The sequence below is a fragment of the Alnus glutinosa genome, chromosome 5, assembly GCF_958979055.1.
Source record: "Alnus glutinosa chromosome 5, dhAlnGlut1.1, whole genome shotgun sequence".
In the NCBI taxonomy this organism is placed as follows: Eukaryota; Viridiplantae; Streptophyta; class Magnoliopsida; order Fagales; family Betulaceae; genus Alnus; species Alnus glutinosa.
In genome coordinates this window covers 292,805-314,584 of record NC_084890.1, presented here as the reverse complement: position 1 = coordinate 314,584, position 21,780 = coordinate 292,805, and the positions used below count along the sequence as shown (strand labels likewise).

General features: G+C 36.3%; 3 protein-coding genes across 4 annotated transcripts; all 3 read left to right on the top strand.

The window, feature by feature from the left end:
• Positions 1-1,077: 1,077 nt before the first annotated feature.
• LOC133868544 (farnesyl pyrophosphate synthase 1) lies at positions 1,078-6,150 on the top strand. Its single transcript, XM_062305468.1, has 12 exons — positions 1,078-1,294; positions 2,254-2,278; positions 2,458-2,573; positions 2,704-2,790; positions 2,889-3,005; positions 3,089-3,177; positions 3,708-3,759; positions 4,783-4,878; positions 5,279-5,323; positions 5,429-5,518; positions 5,603-5,674; positions 5,844-6,150. Exons 1-12 carry the CDS (start codon positions 1,184-1,186, stop codon positions 5,970-5,972), a joined length of 1,029 nt encoding a protein of 342 aa, XP_062161452.1. The 5' UTR covers positions 1,078-1,183; the 3' UTR covers positions 5,973-6,150.
• Positions 6,151-7,257: 1,107 nt separating this feature from the next.
• On the top strand, positions 7,258-14,151 carry LOC133868446 (C2 and GRAM domain-containing protein At1g03370). 2 transcript variants are annotated; one of them, XR_009900338.1, is made up of 10 exons: positions 7,768-8,125; positions 8,528-9,751; positions 10,115-10,300; positions 10,467-10,750; positions 10,883-10,999; positions 11,153-11,415; positions 12,600-12,768; positions 12,932-13,204; positions 13,315-13,661; positions 13,866-14,151. XR_009900338.1 is itself a non-coding variant. In XM_062305346.1 (9 exons), the coding sequence occupies exons 1-9, from the start codon at positions 7,777-7,779 to the stop codon at positions 13,504-13,506; spliced, it is 3,057 nt and encodes a 1,018-aa protein (XP_062161330.1). In that variant the 5' UTR covers positions 7,258-7,776; the 3' UTR covers positions 13,507-14,151. The 2 variants fall into 2 exon arrangements, 1 of the variants encoding a protein (XP_062161330.1); XM_062305346.1 differs by having other exon boundaries at positions 7,258-8,125; positions 13,315-14,151.
• Positions 14,152-16,595: 2,444 nt separating this feature from the next.
• Positions 16,596-19,277, top strand: LOC133868718 (protein phosphatase 1 regulatory inhibitor subunit PPP1R8 homolog). Its single transcript, XM_062305698.1, has 2 exons — positions 16,596-17,557; positions 18,103-19,277. The coding sequence occupies exons 1-2, from the start codon at positions 17,139-17,141 to the stop codon at positions 18,911-18,913; spliced, it is 1,230 nt and encodes a 409-aa protein (XP_062161682.1). The 5' UTR covers positions 16,596-17,138; the 3' UTR covers positions 18,914-19,277.
• The last annotated feature ends 2,503 nt before the right edge of the window (positions 19,278-21,780 follow it).

The following is a 21,780-nucleotide window of genomic DNA, read 5'->3' as shown; positions in this document are numbered from 1 at the left end:
CAGGATACGCGGGCCTCACAACCTTATTTATGCGAGCTGCGCAAATTTTAATGATAAATAAGCTATTTGGGTCTCATTTAAATTATAAATCTACTTTGCCAATCCTCAGCTAAAAAGGGAATAGTAAAACCCGTACCGGACTTTCAATAGACAAAGTTTTCATTTAAATTAATTGAAAGAATTAAAATTAAGAGCGAACAAAGTTTCTCTTTAAACTGAATTAGGATTAAAATTGATAATCAACATAGTTTTTTTTTTTTCCCTATGTCAATTTTGATTATTTCTCTAAGCAATCAACCTAGTATATATAAAATAATTAATTGACCAAAATGAGATTTAAAAAAAAAAAATCCATTTTTTTTTTTATACGAGGATCGCACTAGCATCGTGAAAGTCATGCATCCACATTGGCTTTGAATAATGAAACGTGCGGAGCTCATGCGACTCCAATAAAATTGGGTGTATTCAAGGTTGTTGGCTCTTACTCCCACGTCATACTATCACATCTTTAGGACCAATCTGAACCATCGGATGCCGGAAGCCTCACACTTGAACGGCTAGGGTTGGACGTTGCTCCGATGCACCGGATTGTAGTTCCATCCGAGCAGCGTCTGCTAAGTGCTAAATATAGGATAGAGTCAACAACGTGGCTCACATGAAGAAGAGTTAAATATGAGGTTGCATGGGTGTCACTGTCGAAGACCAATACGCGCGAATCTCTGTGCGCAACCCTACAATCGGTTAAACCCACGTGTCACACCAGTCACGGGCTGGCACTAACGATTTCTTCAAGGTTATTGATGGGTTGGACTGTGAGAGACTACAATAACTTCGGAATTTCCTTTGGTTTCTTAACTTATGACCTCAAATTATGTCGGAAACTACGACACTACCCTTATTCCTCATATTATAATATTATTGGTAAAAGAATCCCCTTTGTTGCTTAAAGAATAAAGACCCCAACTTCATTCATATTTCATGCGCATCCACAGGTTCATACCAGTGGAGCCCAAAGCATTTTCTAAATTCGGCACATAAAATATTCCTTAATAAAAAGTAATGGCAAAGCCTGCAATTTATACAACACGTCGCCCCATTTTACAGTTCTCGTTTCAGTTCAAAACACACTGAATTCTCCAACTCTCTCTCTCTGTCTCTCTGTGAAAGCTCTTTGCAGGTGTCAATGGCGGATCTGAAGTCAACATTTTTGAATGTATACTCGGTCCTGAAATCCGAGCTCCTTGAAGACCCTGCTTTCGAGTGGACCCATGATTCTCGGCAATGGGTCGAGCGGGTACGTCTTTTTTCGATTACCTTCTTACTTCTCATTTGCTTTCTCGGAGCTCTGTTTCTATTTTTGTCGGATTTATCACTTACTCTGATAGTTTGATTGCTTTATCGGAAATTGGTTCTTGGGATGTCATTATTTTAGTGATTTGTGTGAACTTCTTTTTACGTTATGTGCATTTATGCTTGAAAACAAAAAACCAAGTAAAGCTAAAATGAGAAAGATTCAGGGTTGAATGACCAATTTTGGAGATCAGGTTGACTTTTGGCCGAGAGAGAGAGAGAGAGATCAGGTTGACTTGAGGTGATGTAGTCAAAGAGTTACAGGAAACATAGAAAATGTGGATGGTAAAATTCATGTACGAAGAATTACAGGTTTTAGATTTGATCTCACATAAATAATAACAATAACACTGGAAACTGCGAAACAGGAGAGCTAGTTTTATTCCAATTTGCCCACGAATGAGAAGGGAAATTCTGGGTTTTGTATCGTTTTCCACATTGATATTTGATAAGACGGGATTTTTCTTGTTTTCTCTTGGAGCTCCTCTCTCAAGAGAAATCTTTTTTTCATACTTTTATTCTGGTTGTTAAATCCGTACACAAGATGTTCTGAAAGTGGTGATTATAGCAAATAGACCAAGATGTTCCCATTGAAAATTTGCAAATTCACTTCATATCAAGGGTGAAAAATATACAAGTATCAGCAAATGCTTATACAAGTGAGCATTGTGCTATTCATATTCACAGTTATTGATTTGAGTCCAGCATATAAAGAGTTACCTGTTTTTAATGACCTCTTCCATAACTAATTGCTGATTTTACTGTTTAAGTCTTAAACAAGATTACATGACTTCATAATTAACATCTCTCACACTCTCTTTAAGTGTGAGTGTGGGTGCATATGAGCTGTTTATTAAAATTATGCAGTTTTGCTGACTGTCTTGTTTATTCTCTCTATTTCAGATGCTGGACTACAATGTGCCCGGAGGTGCGAATTGAGGATATCTTTAAAACTGTTGCAACTTTTCTGCCATGCATTTCATTTGAAGTATCAGTCTGTCTTAAACTTTAGCCATCAAAGGAAATAAAATGGGGAGACTTAAGGAAATACTTTTTAAAGAAACGTGTCTTACTGAAATAGCTATGCAATTATACTTTATCTTGCAGGGAAGTTGAACAGGGGCTTGTCCGTTATTGACAGCTACAAATTGTTGAAAGAAGGAAAGGAATTAACTGAAGATGAAATTTTCCTTGCTAGTGCTCTTGGTTGGTGTATCGAATGGGTATGGCAATAGAAAACTATACTCCTATTCATATATTCTTTGTTTAGATAAATCTTGTTCATTGAATTTTTCAGCATTTTGCAGGTAAATTACATGCTAAAGTATGATTTTGTGATAATAATTTTTGCAGCTCCAGGCGTATTTTCTCGTTCTGGATGATATTATGGATAACTCTCACACAAGGCGTGGTCAACCTTGCTGGTTCAGATTGCCAAATGTCTGTGCCAACCGTGAAATGTTCTGGTTTACTTTAATTATTTTTTGAGGATTTCGTTGTGAGTAAAGAAATTAACTTGGTCAATCTGTCTGTTCTAGGTTGGTATGATTGCAGTAAATGATGGGGTTCTACTTCGAAACCATATCCCCAGGATTCTTAGGAAACACTTCAGGGATAAGTCTTACTATGTGGAACTGGTCGATCTGTTTAACGAGGTAGTTGACTTGCACAGCTTTTTCTTAATTAGATTTCGTTCCGGTTATATGCTAGAAGTTCACTTGTCTTGTGCTTTGCATAGGTGGAGTTCCAGACCGCTTCAGGACAGATGATAGATTTGATTACTACACTTGAAGGAGCGAAAGATCTGTCCAAATACAATCTGTCAGTGTGAGTAGAAATTGTAAAGGATCTATGCCAAGAAAATAATGTCTCTGGACCTTTGTGCTTAAGATAAATGACCAACCCATATGCAACTCCTAAGCTATCCAGACAATGCACATAAATTTAAATAATGTCTCTGGACCTTTGTGCTTAAGATAAATGACCAACCCATATGCAACTCCTAAGCTACCCAGACAATGCACACAAATTTCTGCTTCAGCAAAGGTGTCATGAAGCCTGGTTTATATAAAATTTCATTTACTTATCAAAAAAAAAAAGATTTCCACAAGCAAACAATGCACGAATCGGTGAAAAAAATCATAATATTTAGCATTCATTTTAGGAATTGATGCTTGTAAGTGCAGTGACAGATCCATCTGTCTTTCTGTAGACAATGTAAGTTGACTGTACGAGTCCCTTTCTAATTTTAATTTCTTTTTTGGTAAGTGTTATTAAGCAGGAATATACTCTTTCCATCACTGTTGCGATTCCTCTTTTATCTAATGTTCTCCCTAACTGGTTGATATCTCTTGCAGTCACCGCCGCATTGTTCAGTATAAGACTGCCTATTACTCATTTTACCTTTCGGTGAGTATAAGGACTAGTTTGGCAAACTATTTTCATTCTCCCTCTATTTCTTTTCACTTCTTTTAAAAATATCAAAGAAAAAACATTCTAACTTTTTTACACTTTTTATATCACATCAATAATTTTTTATTATTATTCAAATAAAAAAATCCACTACAAAACAAAACTTTTTCACTTTTCTATAAAACATTCTCAAATTTTATATCACATCAATCACTTTTTACTATACAATACACAAATATTCCCCAACCCAATTACTTACCAAACAAGCCCTAAATCTTTGTCAAAAATAAAGCACGAATTACTTGGATCATTAGTGGATCCTCTTTGTTATAGTGTATTCTTGGAAGACTTCTACATCCTTCGTCTTTTTTGACATTGCCCTGCGTTAGCCCCATTTACCTGGTGCTTGAAGTTTGACAGAACATATTAGCTCCTTGTCCCACCATGCATTGACTTTTGTGACCGTCTCTTAAAGCAATATTGACTTATTGTTTGAGAAGTTTTTTCTTATAATAACTAAATCAATGTCATTAAGCGCAGATGGGCGCAACTCAAGTACACAAGAAGTATAAAAAAGACACCCCTAATTTGGGAGAAAAAGAACACAAGTACAGAAATTCAGTAAAATTAGTAAAATGAGGACCATGGTACGCTGCCATCCAAGCATAAAGAGATTTGAACATATCAGCATTTAACTCTAATACCAGTTTCTCACAATCTTCAAAGCTTTTTGCGTTCCGCTCTCTCCCAATACCCCACTTTAAGCATAGAGGAACCATTCTCCAAGCTTTTAAAATGTATCGGCTTCTCAATTGACCTCTCGAGCTAGCCAGCCCTACTAGGCGTTACCTACTCTACACCAAAAAGCAAGTTAATACCATTTTATACTTTGGCATAGTAACTGCATCATGGAACTACTTTCTTACAATGACTTGTGATCTTTAGGCAAGTTTTGTCGTTGACATGGGAATGTTGTCATTGTTTGACTATTTTCTGTTGAAATTCCATGAATCTACTCAGGTTGCATGTGCTTTGCTTATTTCGGGTGAGAATCTGGACAACCATATTGATGTGAAGAACATTCTTGTTGAGATGGGGGTCTACTTTCAAGTACAGGTAAATTGTTGCTAAGCAGACAAAAATCGCAATTCGATTTCTCTCTTCAGAGCATACAGGTGTTGTGAACTAAGATACAAAGTATTGGATTTAGCTCGTCAGAAATTTCATTTTTGGGGATAGTGTATTACCTAAATATTTTGAAATTTGCAGCAACGATAATTGTTTTAGTTTGAAGTGTTATAAATTTCCTGAACTGCATTAGCAATAAATAACCAAAACTCTATTAGCTTAATAATGTTATGTTATTGATTTACTTGTTTATTTTTGTTTAATTCTTTTAGAATCACTCCAACAAGGCTAGTTCAGTCACTTTGAAGTGTATGTGTGTAACATTTTATATTTGGTTAAATAGACTTCTGTTGTCAATTTCAATATCTGCTTTTTCTCTCCTTTGTAGGATGATTATTTGGATTGCTTTGGTGAACCTGAAAAAATTGGCAAGGTGAGATATCCAGCATGATGTATTTATAGATAAATATATGAAAAATTAAAATTTCTGGTCCATATGTTGAATTCGAGTTTTTACTGGAGTCCTTTTTGCTATCAGATAGGAACAGATATTGAAGATTTTAAGTGCTCTTGGTTGGTGGTAAAAGCATTGGAGCTAAGCAGCGAAGAACAGAAGAAAGTGTTATATGTAATAGCTCGAATTTTCTTTATAACTAATTGTTTCCTCATCAATATTGGAATTAATTTGCTCATTTATTATGTTCGTTTTCAGGAGAACTATGGGAAATCAGACCCAGCCAATGTTGCCATCGTAAAGGCCCTCTACAAAGAGCTTGATCTTCAGGTTTGAGCTTGATCTTATTAAGTAAATCCTTAAAATATGAAACTAGAGCATGAAATCAGACAGTTGAACTAGCATACGACGTTTTTTGTTTTTGTTTTTAATTTTGCTTTTGGGCATCAAATTGTTATTCATCTTCTGATGTATATTTTCTCTAATCCAAATTTGATAGGGTGTATTTGCGGAGTTCGAGAGCAAGAGCTATGAGAAGTTGACCGTCTCCATTGAAGCTCACCCAAGCAAAGCAGTGCAAGCAGTGTTGAAGTCATTCTTGGGTAAAATATACAAGAGGCAAAAGTAGAGAATGAGTTAAGCAGAGGTTGGAAGGTGGAGAATATTCCCAACCTTTCACCTTGATTTGTATTTCTAGTTTTCTATTTGAAGAAGATTAATCTTATAAACATTTTTGTTGCTGCCTGTTTTGCCTAGTTTGGTTTCCACTTCCAAATAAAACTTGAGTGATTCTTCGCTTTTGAGTCTATATTGGCCATTTGTGAATGCCTCATAAATTGTAAGACCAATGCTACTCTCCACCTTTATTTCATAATGGCTTTCATCATAAGACTTTGCATGTCAATCATTTAAAAAAAAGAAAAAGAAAAAAAAGTTGCTTAAAACACGTAGTGTCAGCTGATTAGAAATCGTAATGCTCATACATGAATCAGGTTGGAGCCAATTAGGCATATCTGATCCATTTTTACATGATTATTGGCCATTTTAAACTCTTCAAGGTGATGAATGCATGTTCTAATGCATGTCCACTGGCACTGACATTATTAATTTATTTTTTGTTTTTTAGCAAGGAATCGGCAACGTTAAGCATAGATCTTGCTTGCCCAAAAAGGAACAATTTACAAAAATAAAATAAAGAAGCAAACAGTGGTTGATTTGTAGCATGTTGATGATGGCTCATTCTCCCAATTATCTCATCGAGAGACGTTCTTGTATACGCGTTCGAACTTATTTAATTTAAAGAGTGAATATGACTTGTTGTGAGCCTTATATATAAGTATTGACCTTTGGATGATCGACTTTGAATAAACTTTTATTAAAAATTAATTTAATGGCAGATAACTACTACTACATTAATTCGATAAGATAAAATAAGGGTGTAATATATAGTATTATTCTAAATTTAATTATTTAATTATTAACGTAATAAGTATGATTAAGACTTGCAAACTAACTTGACGTTTTAATCTCAATCAAATTTAATTATTTAAAGCATAACATAATAAAGGGTCGCATTTACTTATAATAAAAATTATAATACTCCTCGCAATAAAAGAAAAGAAAAAGGAAAAAAAAAAAATGAAAGAGAGCGTGGCAAGTATGGACCACATGGTCATGGAGGAAAGAAAAAGGAGAGCAATACTCAAAGAGTTAAGAGGGTCCCTTGACTCCCTTCCCTTGTAAATGGGACGAACTGACTGAGAAAGATGTGGTCTTTGACAAAAAGGGGATTAATAAACAAATCGTTCACGTTAACTATTTAATTTTCCGTGCCAAATCCCCAAAGCCCAAAAGATTAGCCTAATATAAGCCTATTGCCAAAGAATTTCATTAACAAAAGTCAAACAGTCCAACATCATACGCGCGGAACAGGTCTGTAAAAAAACACAAAGAAAAGTCTCGTACCTTTGCAACTTCTATCCCCCACTTTTCACTTTCGACCTTCTCAAAAAAATCTCCCCCTATATTCTCTCAGAATAATCCATTTATCATTTTCTTCTTAGGGCTTTTCTGGGTTTTTTTTTTTTTTTTTTTCCCAATTCCGATTCGTCTCTTAAATTCCCAACCCAAAATTTGTCTTATTTTGTTCCTGAAATTATTTTCATTTGTTAAATTCCTGTTACTTGCATTTAAGTCAAATAAAGATTTTGATTGCTTTTATGAGATCAAATTTGGCAAGTTTCGCAGCATTGCGTGCGGAGTAGTATCAAGTTCTGTAATCTGTTGGAGGATTATTGAATTCCCAGCTTCTGAGCTCTGCGTTTGAGTTTTCTTCGTCAGTGAACAATACCCAAGTCCCACATTAACCCATATAACCCCTCTCAACGAGAATAATCATACCATTTTTGTTGAGCCTCGTATGTATGTAAAGAATGAAGCTTTCGGTACGTGTAATCGAGGCTCGGAACTTACGGGCAATGGATCTGAACGGGTTCAGTGATCCGTACGTGAGGTTGCAGCTGGGGAAGCAGAGGACGAGGACCAAAGTGGTGAAGAAGAACTTGAATCCACAGTGGGGCGAGGAATTCGGGTTCAGGGTCGAGGACTTGAAGGAGGAGCTTCTCGTCTCTGTGTTGGACGAGGACAAGTACTTCAACGACGACTTTGTTGGGCAGCTCAAGGTGCCGGTTTCGCTGGTTTTCGATTCCGAAAACAAGTCGCTTGGTCCTGCTTGGTACCCTCTGCTGCCCAAGAACAAGAAGTCCAAGAACAAGGATTGTGGTAATTTCTGTTTTTTTTTTTTTTTTTCTCCGCTAATTGAGAGCCTAAGTTTTCTCTTTGTTCTTGTGTGTAAGTCTGCAATTGGCTCTTTGTGGTATTTACGAGCTTTGGTTATGTGCTTTCCTGTTTTGTTTCCATTTTGATTGCATCACTGATTGCCAATACCCAAATCTAAGTGTTATCCAGAAAATGATCTTTGCTTCTGTGTTTTGAGTTAAGAATTTTGATTGCATAACTTAGTTTCGGTGCCTAGTAGTAGTAGTGGCTCTTCTGTCAAAATGAGATTTTGCTTCCATGGTTTGGAGTTAAGAATTCAAATCCGAACATGGTTGAAATAGTCTCTTGGTTAGTCTTTACTTTTCTCGCTGAAATTTTAATTATTTTCACTATGTTTTCCTACAGGTGAAATTCTTCTAACAATATATTTTTCTCAAAACAATTCGTTCTTGGATTTGAATTATAATGATGATCATGGGTCGAACTCACCTTCAAGGTCTTTCAATGGCCCCTCCAACTCAACTTCTCCAGTGAGAAGTGAAGAGATTGCATCCTCTAAGGAAGAGAAGCCTTATGCACAGAAGTCCCTTGCTGGCAGAATTGCTCAGATTTTCAATAAACATTCGGATACAGCTTCTTCTTCGTCCACTTCCACTAGATTCATTGACTTGTCGGAGGCACCCGAAATCGCTGGACCTGAGGTTTATGAGAACAAGTCCGATGATCAGTCTTTTTCCGATACTTTTGAAGAAGTGATGACGACAATGGAGTCAAGGGATCAAGGAAGTGAAGTTCCAAGCAATTTACCTGGAGGAGTGTTTCTAGACCAATTGTATCAGATTGCACCTCCAGACCTGAACTGTCTACTCTTTTCACCTGATTCAAGTTTTTACAAATCTTTGGCAGACCTGCAGGGAACTACAGAACTGCAGTTAGGATCTTGGAAATTTGAAAATGGTGGTGAGATTTTGAAAAGAGTGGTTACTTACATTAAGGCTGCGGGTAAGCTTGTCAAGGCTGTGAAAGCCACTGAGGAGCAGACATATTTGAAAGCAGATGGGAAGGTTTTTTCAGTTTTGGCAAGCGTGAGCACCCCTGATGTCATGTATGGGAGCACCTTTAAAGTAGAATTGCTCTACTGCATTACACCCGGGCCTGAGCTGCCATCAGGAGAACAATCTTCCCATTTGGTAGTATCCTGGCGAATGAATTTTCTACAAAGCACCATGATGAAAGGAATGATAGAAAACGGAGCCCGTCAAGGTATAAAGGACAGCTTTGATCAGTATGGAAGTTTATTATCTCAGAATGTTAAGCCAGTTGACTCCAAGGAACTTGGGTCAAATAAGGAACAGGTTTTGGCATCACTGCAGGCAGAGCTGCAGTCAGATTGGAAGCTGGCTGTACGGTATTTTGCTAATTTTATGGTGGTTTCCACAATTTTTATGGGATTGTATGTGCTTGTCCACATCTGGCTGGCCACACCCAGCAAAATTCAAGGGCTCGAGTTTGTGGGGCTTGACTTGCCAGATTCAATTGGTGAATTCATAGTCTGCGGTGTCCTGGTTCTTCAAGGTGAACGGTTGCTGAGGTTGATTTCACGCTTCATGCAGGCCAGAGTGCAAAAAGGTAATATATCACTTGTGGTAGTTCCCCTTTCTGATTAGTGACAACAAGCTCCCCTCTGCTTAAGTGTGTCATCTGTCTCCAGCTTAGAGTCCGAGCTGTCCATATTGCCATGTTACTAAAAAAGCCAGGTTACTTAAAGACTTTAAAGTAAATTTTAACTTGAAACAGAGAGCTGAATGTTGTTTTTTATCTTACTCCTTTCAGCATTTCTGGATCTTCTAATTGTTGTCCTTTCCTTTATGTGATTTGCATTCCTCTGCTGTGTCTCTACTGCCTAAACAATTTATTCTCTTGAATCAGCACCTCTATATATCAATCTCCCTTTTATATTGGATTTGATTTATTTTGTGTATCCAATAATAGGCAGTGGTGATCATGGAATCAAAGCACAAGGAGATGGCTGGTTGCTGACTGTTGCCTTGATTGAAGGAATCAATTTAGCAGCTGTTGATTCAAGTGGGTCCTCTGATCCATACGTGGTCTTTACTTGTAATGGGAAAACTAGAACCAGCTCAATCAAGTTCCAGAAATCTGATCCTCAATGGAATGGTGAATGTTATTTTCTTCTGCATCAGTGCACTGTTTTGGTCTTAACAATTATATCCTATTACGATGTGAATTTTACAATAGTTGGATCAAAATCTATTTAGGTCTTTATCTAAATATAATCTGAATCTGATTGTTTTCCTTCTTGTGACCATGTTGCTTTTTGCAGAAATATTTGAATTTGATGCAATGAGCGAGCCTCCTTCTGTGCTGGATGTGGAGGTTTATGATTTTGATGGACCTTTTGATGAAGCTACATCCCTGGGACATGCTGAAATCAATTTTCTGAAAACTAATATATCAGATCTAGCCGATGTGTGGGTTCCTCTTCAAGGAAAGTTAGCTCAGACATGGCAGTCCAAGATTCATTTGAGAATTTTCTTGAACAATACTAGAGGTGGAAATGTTGTTAAAGAGTATCTAAGTAAGATGGAGAAAGAGGTGGGGAAGAAGGTAAATGCCCAGTTCTAGAAAACCCATTATTGCCTATGTTCTGCTTCTGATTTTTTTTTTTTTTTTAAAAAAAAGCCTTGTGCTTGGCTTTTATACTTCAGTTGTTATTAATTTCATTGAAATCTTCTGTAGATAAATGTGCGGTCTCCTCAAACAAATTCAACCTTCCAAAAACTCTTTGTGCTTCCTCCAGAGGAGTTTCTCATTAACGACTTTACATGTCACCTGAAACGGAAAATGCCCCTGCAGGTGTTCTTGCTGTGTTAAATAGTACCTTTAATTTATTTTAATCTTTAAGCTGTAGTTAGAGAAAATGAATATTAACATTCCTGCCTTTTATGAGTTCAACTGATGCATGCTTCCTAAGTTATATCTCATCAACTTGCGCTTGTTATTGTGCAGGGCCGCCTATTTCTGTCACCAAGAATAATTGGGTTTCATACAAATTTATTCGGACACAAGACAAAGTTCTTTTTCCTTTGGGAGGACATAGAAGATATTCAAGTTGTTCCGCCTACTCTGTCGTCAATGGGCAGTCCAATTATTGTCATGACTCTCCGGCCAGGCAGAGGCATGGATGCCAGGCATGGGGCAAAGACTCAAGATGAAGAAGGCAGGCTGAAGTTCCATTTCCAGTCCTTTGTGTCCTTCAATGTAGCACATAGGTAGTTAATGGACATCTTATAATATAACATGTTCACCTCTTTGAGCTAGATGGGAGTTTCTCTTTTTCTTTTGTTAGCCTATCATTCTATTTGTTTGATCGTAACTATTTTGTTATCCCCTTTGGCCTTTTGTCTTGACTTCTAGCACCTTAAACTAGATCTATATATATATATATATATTTTTTCACTTTGCACACTTCTTGGTGTATGCTGCACATGACTTGACCATTCCAACCAAATTAATGCTATATTGTTGTATTTTTGTGCTTCCTGAAACTTCTACTGAGTGCCTTCATCTAAGTTTATAGTTTTCTTATCTTTGCAGCAGTGTTAATTTCTTAATGCTTCCAATACACTCTCGGATTTGTGCCTTTTGATAATTTCACTTTATTTTGGATTTCTTTTTCATATCATCCTGTCGGTTTCAGCTCATTTTGGCTCATTCCATCTTTATCAGATACCGTAATTTTTTTATTATTGATTTTATATTTGCTGCTAGGATCTTTTTTCCTTTCTTCTTTTTTTTTTTGTTTGGGGGGGGGGGGGGGGGGGGGGGGGGGGGGTTGAGTGCTGCTGCTGCTGTACTGAAGAGCATGTCCAAATACTGCTACAATGTAAGAAGAGGATTTTGCTTCTATTTTTTTGGGTTCAAAATTTTGATTGCTTTCATTGTATAATTCCATGATCGTCGTTTTCTTTTAGTGGGGATATGATGATCTGTTCAATACCAGAACAATTTGACGCTTATCCTAGATAATGCCCAATCTATGGGCATGTTATTTCTTGACTACCACAGTTTTGTACTAGAGCCTGCTTGATCTTATTGCCATCCAACATAACACCCCTTATATTTGAGAGGGGTGTTGTTCATCACCATAGATAACATCTTGCTTTGTTATCTGGGACATCTGCAGAACAATTTGATATTTAGGAGATGCAAGTTTTAAACAATCCTGCACCCTTTTTCTCTTGTCAGAATCCTCTCTCTCTCTCTCTCTCTGAAGTGATGCTTATATTGTATTGTCTTGAAATGGTGTAAACAGGCTTAAGTAATAATTGATGCATGTTTAATTTGCAAGGGTTGTGTAATAATAACAGAATAGCATCTGCAAGGAAAAAGAAAAAAGAATATTAGAAGAATTCAACCTCCTATTTTGACTTAGACATTTGATGGTTCTCAATAGGACAATTATGGCTCTCTGGAAGGCTCGATCCTTGAGTCCCGAGCAGAAGGTGCAAATAGTTGAAGAAGAATCTGAAACCAAAATCCTCCAAACTGAAGAAAGTGGGTCCTTCTTGGGCCTTGATGATGTCAGCATGTCTGAGGTTTATTCTTCTGTTCTCTCTGTTCCTGTAAGCTACTTCTGTCTCTCTCTGCGTGCATGCTTCTGCAGGCGTGCACACATAACTCTTGCATATTCCCAAATTTCTTTTTTCCTTTTTTAACCATCCTTGCATATTGTATGTGTCTTCCTTTATCTCTGACCATCAAGTTTGTCTTGTTGGTGATGTCTAGACAAGTTTCTTGATGGAGTTATTCGGTGGGGGTGAATTGGACCGTAGAGTGATGGAGAAAGCTGGTTGTCTTAACTATTCTTACACCCCATGGGAATCAGAAAAAGGTGATTCCTACGAGAGGCAAATATATTACAGATTTGATAAGCATATTTCCCGTTATAGAGGAGAGGTGACAAGTTCTCAGCAAAGGTCGCCCCTTTCTGATAAAAACGGATGGCTTATTGAGGAGGTTATGACACTCCATGGAATTCCACTTGGTGACTATTTCAACGTATGGTTTAGACTGCTTAACGTACCTTTTACAATTGTTTTTCCTGCTCGACTTCTTTTCTCCTTTTCTTGTGTAGGCAATATTGAGCTGTGTCTTTTCTTCTTTTGCAGCTTCACCTTAGATACCAAATTGAGGATTTACCCTCAAAATCAAAGGGATGTAATGTACAGGTATTCCTTGGGATTGCGTGGCTGAAAAGCACTAAGCATCAGAAAAGGATTACAAAGAACATCTTGAAAAATCTGCAAGATCGCCTGAAGGAGATCTTCTGTGAAGTTGAGAGGGAATTTGCAGAAAGATAGTAGATGGATTTAGCGCATTTCATAGTATATCGCTATATGGACTTTGATTGGAGAGAGCTGATATTCCTACAGCATTACCTCTCCAAGTGCTGTCAGTGTTAATGTTTTCTCTGTTCATCTTCTTCCTTGGAGGCTGAAGCTAGATTGCATGATAGGTAATAATTTTCCATCATAGATGTGTCTTCTAGCTGAGATTTCCATTAGTTCTGCAGCTGTAATTGATTCAAGAAAACCCTTAATTGCTAGAAGGTTGGACAAAATTGCTGGTGGGGTTACTCATATTTGAAAGTTAAGATCTGACAGAGATATATTGGATCCTTTCCATTCTTGTGGAGGCTGATAATCTTATATTTAATCAGGCTGAAGATGGCTGCAAGTTTTGACAACATTGATTTATTGGAGCTTAATTTTCAAGTAAAAAGTTTGTAAGATGATTGGCAGAAGAATTTCAGATGATGGCCAAGTGTTGTTAATACATTATTAGGTTTAGCATTGCTAACTTGTGGAATCAGTAGTCATAAGATGATTTTTTGGCTGCCTGTTCAAAGCCTCATGTATTTGTTATAGGCTTGTTGTTCATAGCCTCATGTAATACAACAAATGTTGCTTTTTTGAAGCGTAGAAACTTTGACATGATTTATGTCATTGTAGAGTGCATTTCACGTTATGATTTCGCATACTTAAAGTGTGATTTTAAACAAAATCAGAAAAAAAGTATTTTTTGAGAGTGTACTTTTCAAAATTTGCGATTTAAAAATGTAAAAAAATTTGAATCTTCAAATCACAATCAAAATAAAAAAAAAAAAACGCATGATTTTAAATGTCAAATTGTGATTTTATCAAATACTCGGCTATGTTTTTTAAAATTATATTTTTAAATAGCATTTTTTGAAATTGATATTTTTAAATTGCACTTCTTGAAACTGTAATTTAAAAGCGGTTTTATGAAATTATGTTATGATATTTTTATTATGTGTAAATACTCTTTTTTCTTTTTTTTTTTCTTTTTTTCAAAAAACAGGGGTATAATTGGCTATAAAGGTTTATTTAATTCTTTTTAAGCTTAAATTCGTTATTAAATTAAATTATATGTTCAAGTTTGATTAATTTATTTTTCAATCAAGCTTGTGTGTTGTTAGTGAACTGCTTAATTAACTTTTTTCCTTCTCATATAAAGTAATATATATTATAGTTAAGATCGTGTTAATTGAGTTAAATAGATTGATTGATTTTTCATTTATGAACTTATAAAATAAAATTCATCAATCCCTCGACATTCTTTCATGCTTTGGCTAGTTTTCAGGGATGCTTTGATCACTAAACAACGCATGTGTTGCTGGGGTTATTCAGGACAGATTCTCTGTCCTTTCTGCTATGGAGCTCAAGAGAGCCGTGAGCATCTTTTCTTTAGGTGCAGTTTCAGTAGGCGGATTTGGACTGAAATCATGGCTGAGTGTTCTTTTTACAATGTGCCTTTGGATTGGGATGATATTGTAGTTTGGAGCTTGAAGGTGATGCAGGGAAAAAGTTTAAGAGCAGTTTTGGGTCGACTGTGTTTTGGAGCTACTGTATACCATATATGGAAGCAGAGGAATGACCTTTTGCACAATAACACTCCACGCACGGAGGAAGCAATTTTGACTCGTGTTAGGTGGGAAGCTCGAGTGAAGATTGTAGCAAAAGGGAATATCAGCCATTTCAGGAAGAATATGAACCTTGTTGCTAAATGGAATTTGCATTTTCTGGAGTGATGGGATGTTGTGAGTCCTATGTGTCTTTGAGGATTGATGGGGGTTTGATTTCTCTGTTTTGATCTTGTAGATGTTTGCTTTGTTTTATGCTGTTGTTTACTGTGTTCTTAGAAGCAGTAGGGTTGTCGTTGATGGGTTTTTTCTCTCTTGGTTTCCTAGCTAGGGGTTTGTTGTCCCTATGCAGGAGTTGTTTCCAGTTTTCACTGGAGTGTATTAGTTGCTGAGTTGAGCCTTATAAAATCTTTTATTCATCAAAAAAAAAAAAAAAAAAAAAAATTCATCAACTTGGTATTTTTACTAAATCTCATCTATAATGTTAATTATCATTAATTGAAATAATTTTATTACTAAACTGAATAAATTAAAAGCAAACTTATTGATAAACTTAAGAATAAATTTTCCCCCTACCCTTTAATTCAGTCTATTAAGTTAATGCATATCTAAAATAGTTTAATTCTCATTCGCATTTTTCATATAAAATTCATATATTAATTTGATAAACTAAATGAATGAAAACCTATGGGTGTGTTGATCGAGCTCCCCGTAAAGTTCAGAGGAGTCTATTCACTGACTTGGCTTTAATTTTTTTTTTTTTTAATGGCTTTAAAATTTAGGGATAATTGTACCGTTGGTCCATGTGGTATGTCATAATTATTTTTCACTCCCTATAGTTTAAAAAGTTTATGGGAGGTCCATGTGGTATGCAATAATTACGTTTTACTCCATGAATCGATTTTCTGTCCACCATTTTGACAGAATCTGTTAGTCCTACACGCCAGTGCCATGTGTTGCCAATAAGATGGCGACACGTGTTCATCTTAAAACTTATTTTTTTAGAAAAAAAAAAAAAAAAAGGGCAGGCTTGGGGTGGCTGGGCCACCCCCAGCCAATAAAGGTGTCCGCGCGCCACCCCCAGTGGCCGCCGGGGGTGGCCCAGCCACGCCAAGCTTGCCCTTTTTTCTTTTTCTTTTTTTTTTTTTGTTTTTTTTTTAAAAAAAGTTTATTTATTTAATTTTTAATAAATTTATATTTTTTTATTAAAATAGACACACGTCGTCATCTTATTGGTGACACGTGGCGCTGACGTGTAGGGCTAACAGATTTCGTCAAAATAGTGGACGGAAAATCGACCCAGGGAGTAAAACGTAATTATTGCATACTACAGGAACCTCACATTAACTTTTTAAACCATAGAAAGTGAAAAATAATTATGATATATCACATCAACCATCGGTATAACTATCCCTAAAATTTAAGTGAACATAAAATTAGTGTTTTTTTTTTTTTTGTTTTTCAACTAAAGTTACTGTCAAAGGAAATAAAAGAAGGAAGAATCGTACGGACTCAAAGACAGGGAGCCGATAACCCTCATCTCTCTCTCTCTCTATCTCTCTCTCCGCGCTCTCCCAACTCCTAAAGCCCAGAGGAGCCTGTTAACTCCAGCAACCCTAATTAGACTTTAATCTGAGCGGAAATTGTTTTTTTTTTTTTTTTTTTATATTTTTTTGAAATGGGTTATTCTAGCTTTACCCTCTGTTACATTTTCTAATCAATCACGTTCTTCAACCTAAACTTGTTAAATTTTTTAACTTTAGGGTTTTGGGTTGGATGGGTTTGTATAAAGCATGGCGATGAGGAAGCATGTGCAAGATTGGATGATCGGGATGGTTTTTTATTATAGTGTTTTAGATGCTAATGCTAAAATTGTATCTCATCTTTAGGGTTGGGATCGGAGGGTTTGTAAAAGGCATAGCTGTGAAGCATTTGCAAAATTGAATCTCTGGTTTGAATGCTAGTGCTAAAATTGCATCTGGGCTGAGCTCAATTTCATATTAGTACTACTATCAATCGGATAATTGATTAGGGGAAATAGAAAGAGCTATGTATGGAAGGGCTGGTCTTGATCGGTTCAAGAAAGCTCAATCCTTGGAACCATTCTCAGTGACTCTCAACAATTCAGCTCCCAAAACCAATACCCAGTTGGCCCCAAAGGCCTCACTCTCAAATCTCCACTCACAGCAGCACCAGGAAGGCCGTGTTTCTCAAGAGGTGGGGCAGACCCAGCCGGTGACTCAGGTGGGCGGTGGTCAATCGACTTGGCAGCCTCCCGAGTGGGCGATTGAGCCTCGGCCAGGGGTCTACTATCTTGAGGTCTTGAAGGATGGAGAGGTTCTCGATAAGATCAATCTCGATAGGCGAAGACACATCTTTGGGAGGCAGTTTCCAACTTGTGATTTTGTGCTTGAGCATAACTCAGTTTCACGCCAGCACGCTGCGGTCATTCCTCACAAGAATGGAAGGTTGGTTAGACATCTTGTCTCTCAATCTTCATCTTGATATTGTTGTTTTATTGGACTTGTTGTTTTTGTATGCGGTTACAGGTTATATGTTTTTATTATTATTATTATTAAAAGCAAAATATTGCTAGGAAAGAGAGTGGGATTGGCTTGTTTTCGGGATAGTGCATCGAGTATTGGGTTTCATTTATTTGATGTTGGTTGATCAATTTAAAGTTCATAATCTGCTAGAGAAAAGAACGGCCTGTTTGATATAAAGGTTAGAGGTGGATGTTTTTATTGTTATCTGTACTAGAACAGAAATATTTCTTCTTTGAGGTTCAACAGTATTGGGTTTGCGTTTTGTTGATGCCCCAAGTGGGCTATAAGTGCGTCTGAGTTTAAATATGAAATAATCTGTTCTTACCCTACTTGATGGCATTTTCACATGTGATTTAAGCATGTAAAGACATGGAGATGATTGCTTGTTACTTCCTGAATATAATTCAGTTTTGTGAAGTTCGGAAGTTTCTTTTCTTATAGTTGTGGCATTCATGTATTTTCTACAGCATTTATGTAATGGATTTGGGATCTGTTCATGGTACATTTGTTGCAAATGAGCGATTGACTAAAGATATCCCTGTTGAGCTTGAAGTTGGGCAATCTTTGAGGTTTGCGGCATCAACAAGAGCTTATATCTTGAGAAAGAATGAAGCAGCTCTTTTTCCTCGGCCTCCTCTGCCTGCAGAGATTGACTTACAGCCACCTCCTGATCCGTCTGACGAAGAAGCTGTTGTGGCTTATAACACACATATAAATCGTTATGGTCTGAGCAAACCTGACCTACTGCCTAAATCGACTGAATCTGGTAGCTCTAAAGGTGGAAGAGATAACAGCCAGCAGTCAGAGAGGCTTGCTAAGAGACTAAAGAAGCTAAGAGTGTCCTTCAGGGATCAAGCTGGGGGAGAGTTGGTCGAAATCGTTGGGGTTTCGGATGGTGTGGATGTAGAAACAGAACCTGGTCCATTAGGTGTCAAAGAAGGAAGTCTTGTTGGGAAATACGAGCACCTTGTACAGGTTACAGTGATACCCAAAGGAAAGCAGCAGTCCTCTGCAAAGGAAGACACTGCTTCCCAAAAAGGTGTGACTGATAAACTGCAGCAATTCTTAAATAAGGTAAAAAACACTCCAAAAAGTGGGATTTATGATGATCTCTATGGGGAATCATTTTCTGTCAAAGTGGGTTCTTCCTGGGCATATCCCTCAGTTAGTTCTGATGATAAGCCGTCTTATCCAACAAAAGACACCCATGGGAAGGTGCCGAGTGGAAACTCGAGTAATGTTGATGATGGCAGTGATGATGATTTATTTGGTGACTAGCTGAAGTGAACAGAGTGGGTTGTGGAACTTGTAAGGATTGTGTTATCGTCCTGTTTTGTGGGCTTGATAATATGATTGAAAAGTTGAGAAGCAGTAATTTTTGGAATTTTGTGAGCTTCCTTTGAAATGGGCGATATATATGTTGTAATTCATCTACAATTCGTAGTTGTAATTGCATGCCTCAACAAGGGTCTTTATAATCTGCAATTCAATTATAACCCATTACCAGAGAGAGAGGAGGCATAGGAATTTAGTTTTGGTTGTTTTTCAGCTTATCTCTTTTACACGCTTAAACCTGAAACTAATGTGCTTTTGTCGTTAACATCAATGCTCATTGTGATAGGCTGTGCATACAGTTGGTGTCTCTCTGGGTTGAGAAGTAGTTTATCTTACCAGGATTATTGTGTGCCCTTGTTCCCTTCTTCTTCCTTAGGCTTGTGCAACTTTTGACATGCTGAAAGGCAATATCTCTGTTGTTTTATTTTTGTTGTCGTTATGGGGATTTGGGATTGTTGTCTATTTTTTGTGTTGCATTGGCTTGTAGAAGTTTTGAGCCGCTTTGCATTTGAGGGTCAATGATACAATCACATCCCTTATATAGAGTCTAGTTTTTCCTAGTAAGAAATTAATGTGGGATTTAATGTTCGTATACCACTACCATAATATATCTGTCTGGGGTTTAACTTTCACAGGGTGTTACGCCGGAGTGACAAAACTTTGCTTTTAGTTCTGCTCTTCGTACACATGTTTATTCTCAGGGTAATGGTACTCAATGTACAGGCTACTCCTAACACATTATGTGAGTGTAGCTTGATATATAAGAGATGTTGTACTCTTACCATAATATTACCACGCCCTACCTAACTTTCCCAACTCACCAACAAATCTTTAAACCTTTTAGGTATAACCAAATCAACCCCAAACAGGGTAATAGTACTCGATAGCTTTGGTAATTTTGTTTGAGGTTTATTACTATTATCAATCTGATTTGTTTGATGTTGATTGGGTTATGCCTACAAGGTATAAAGATTTGTTGGTGATTTGGGAAGGTTAGGTAGGGCGTGGTAATATTATGGTAGAGTATGGAAGTTGGTTCTATAGCATGTGTTTAATATGGTGCTTTTAGAGAGCGGAATGCCTGGAGTTTTGAAGACATAGAGTCTTCAGTGATAAAGCTTAGAAGGAGTATGTTCAAACATTTTATATACATGATAGCTTGCTTAAAAAAGTATGCTTAAAAAGCAGTCTAAGTGGCAAACAAACATAATATGTTGCATGATATCGTATTAGTCGATGTGTAATCAACAAACTAGTCTCAGAAGTGATATTTATGGTACGTAATGGAATCGATGATGATTATCCTATTCTTAATTATTATTGATGTTATTTTTTAAGAAAAGGTAATGAAATTTGAAATTTCTAAAGGAATTGATGGGGGTTTAATGCAAGATTTACGGGTAGTTAAAAGCTAGGCAAATCTTTTACTAAGACACAGACAAGATCGAAGAACAAACATGATCACTACAGCAATTGCCAATCAAGTCAACTTCAGTATAATCTTTCTCACAATATATAGCTTTCAATTCCATGTGTAGCAACGTACATGTCGACAAACATGTCATAGCCCATAGTCTTATTAGTCCATGTGCTGTGTTATGTACGGTTGAAGCTTGTTGTAAATGTATTTCCTTATATATAATACTTAATTAATTAATAATAAGCTTTTTAGCAAGCTAGGTTATATGTGGTTGATTCAATTTTAAAGAACGTTTACATAATTATACTAATGTTTGTGAGTGTACTATTCTACAAAGTGGGTGAGGATTCAAATTTAGTGCTGGAAATATTTTGGTATGACCAGCCACATATTAATACATATAGTTTATATATAGTTCTTTACTTTCTTATCATTCTTTTGATTGGGAATTAATTATAGAGAAATGATTCTTCACCACCTAAATATACAACTTTTCACCACCTTGTCTATGTGGCAAGGTGGTCCCCGACTTTATTTTATTTTTTAAAAATAAAAAAACTCTAAAATTAGTAGGGGACCACCTTGCCACATAGACAAGGTGGTAAAAAGTTGTATATTTAGATGGTAGTGAATCATTACTCTTAATTATAACATCTTGCAACCAAATGGAGGATGGCTTTCTTACAATATATTTAGTTATCTATATAGAAAGAAATCTCTAAAATATTTAGGGCACTTTTGATATGCAAAATAGACTCCTATATTAATGGAATGGATATTCCTATAAAATAACTATTTCTTTACTCGCTTCAAATCCATTATTTGGAATTGTCATTTCTATGTGAATGATTGTTCCCTTAAATAGATAAATAACTATTCTTACAGGAATAGGCAATATATTTCAATTAAAAAACCATAAAATATCTCGTTTGAAATTTTTTTCTCATATAATTTTTTTAATGTTGTTTATAGTAATATTATTTTATTAATCCGGCCTCCAAAGAGAAAAATTTTGTCCCCATCATTGCATTTATTGAAAAACAGTACATAAATACTTACCGGCTAGTCCTTGTATTTATATCATTGGCGTCTTTGCTTCTCTATATTATAGCGAGATCCCATATTTTAAAAATATAATTAAGGGAAAAATGCACCACTCAATTAACAATAAGTGAAGTGGAGATCATGTATTTTATTGTCTATATTTTGTTTTATTGCATATAACGATGAAAATGGTGTCATGTCATTTTAACATTTTAAATGATGTAATAACATATATATATATATATATATATATATATATACTATTTGATTTGTAAAATTTAGTATGCACTATGAAATAAATCATCTCTATTTCACTTACAATATATAGAGCGGATCTTGAATGGAA

Excerpts from the sequence above, each read along its gene's own strand:
- LOC133868544 (XM_062305468.1), top strand. The coding sequence starts at position 1,184 with ATGGCGGATCTGAAGTCAACATTTTTGAATGTATACTCGGTCCTGAAA. Across the intron at positions 1,295-2,253 it reads CTCGGCAATGGGTCGAGCGG|ATGCTGGACTACAATGTGCC; the intron begins GTACGTCTTTTT and ends TCTCTATTTCAG. Across the intron at positions 3,178-3,707 it reads TCCAAATACAATCTGTCAGT|TCACCGCCGCATTGTTCAGT; the intron begins GTGAGTAGAAAT and ends TATCTCTTGCAG.
- LOC133868446 (XM_062305346.1), top strand. The coding sequence starts at position 7,777 with ATGAAGCTTTCGGTACGTGTAATCGAGGCTCGGAACTTACGGGCAATG. Across the intron at positions 10,301-10,466 it reads ATCTGATCCTCAATGGAATG|AAATATTTGAATTTGATGCA; the intron begins GTGAATGTTATT and ends TGCTTTTTGCAG. Across the intron at positions 10,751-10,882 it reads AGAAAGAGGTGGGGAAGAAG|ATAAATGTGCGGTCTCCTCA; the intron begins GTAAATGCCCAG and ends AATCTTCTGTAG.
- LOC133868718 (XM_062305698.1), top strand. The coding sequence starts at position 17,139 with ATGTATGGAAGGGCTGGTCTTGATCGGTTCAAGAAAGCTCAATCCTTG. Across the intron at positions 17,558-18,102 it reads ATTCCTCACAAGAATGGAAG|CATTTATGTAATGGATTTGG; the intron begins GTTGGTTAGACA and ends TATTTTCTACAG.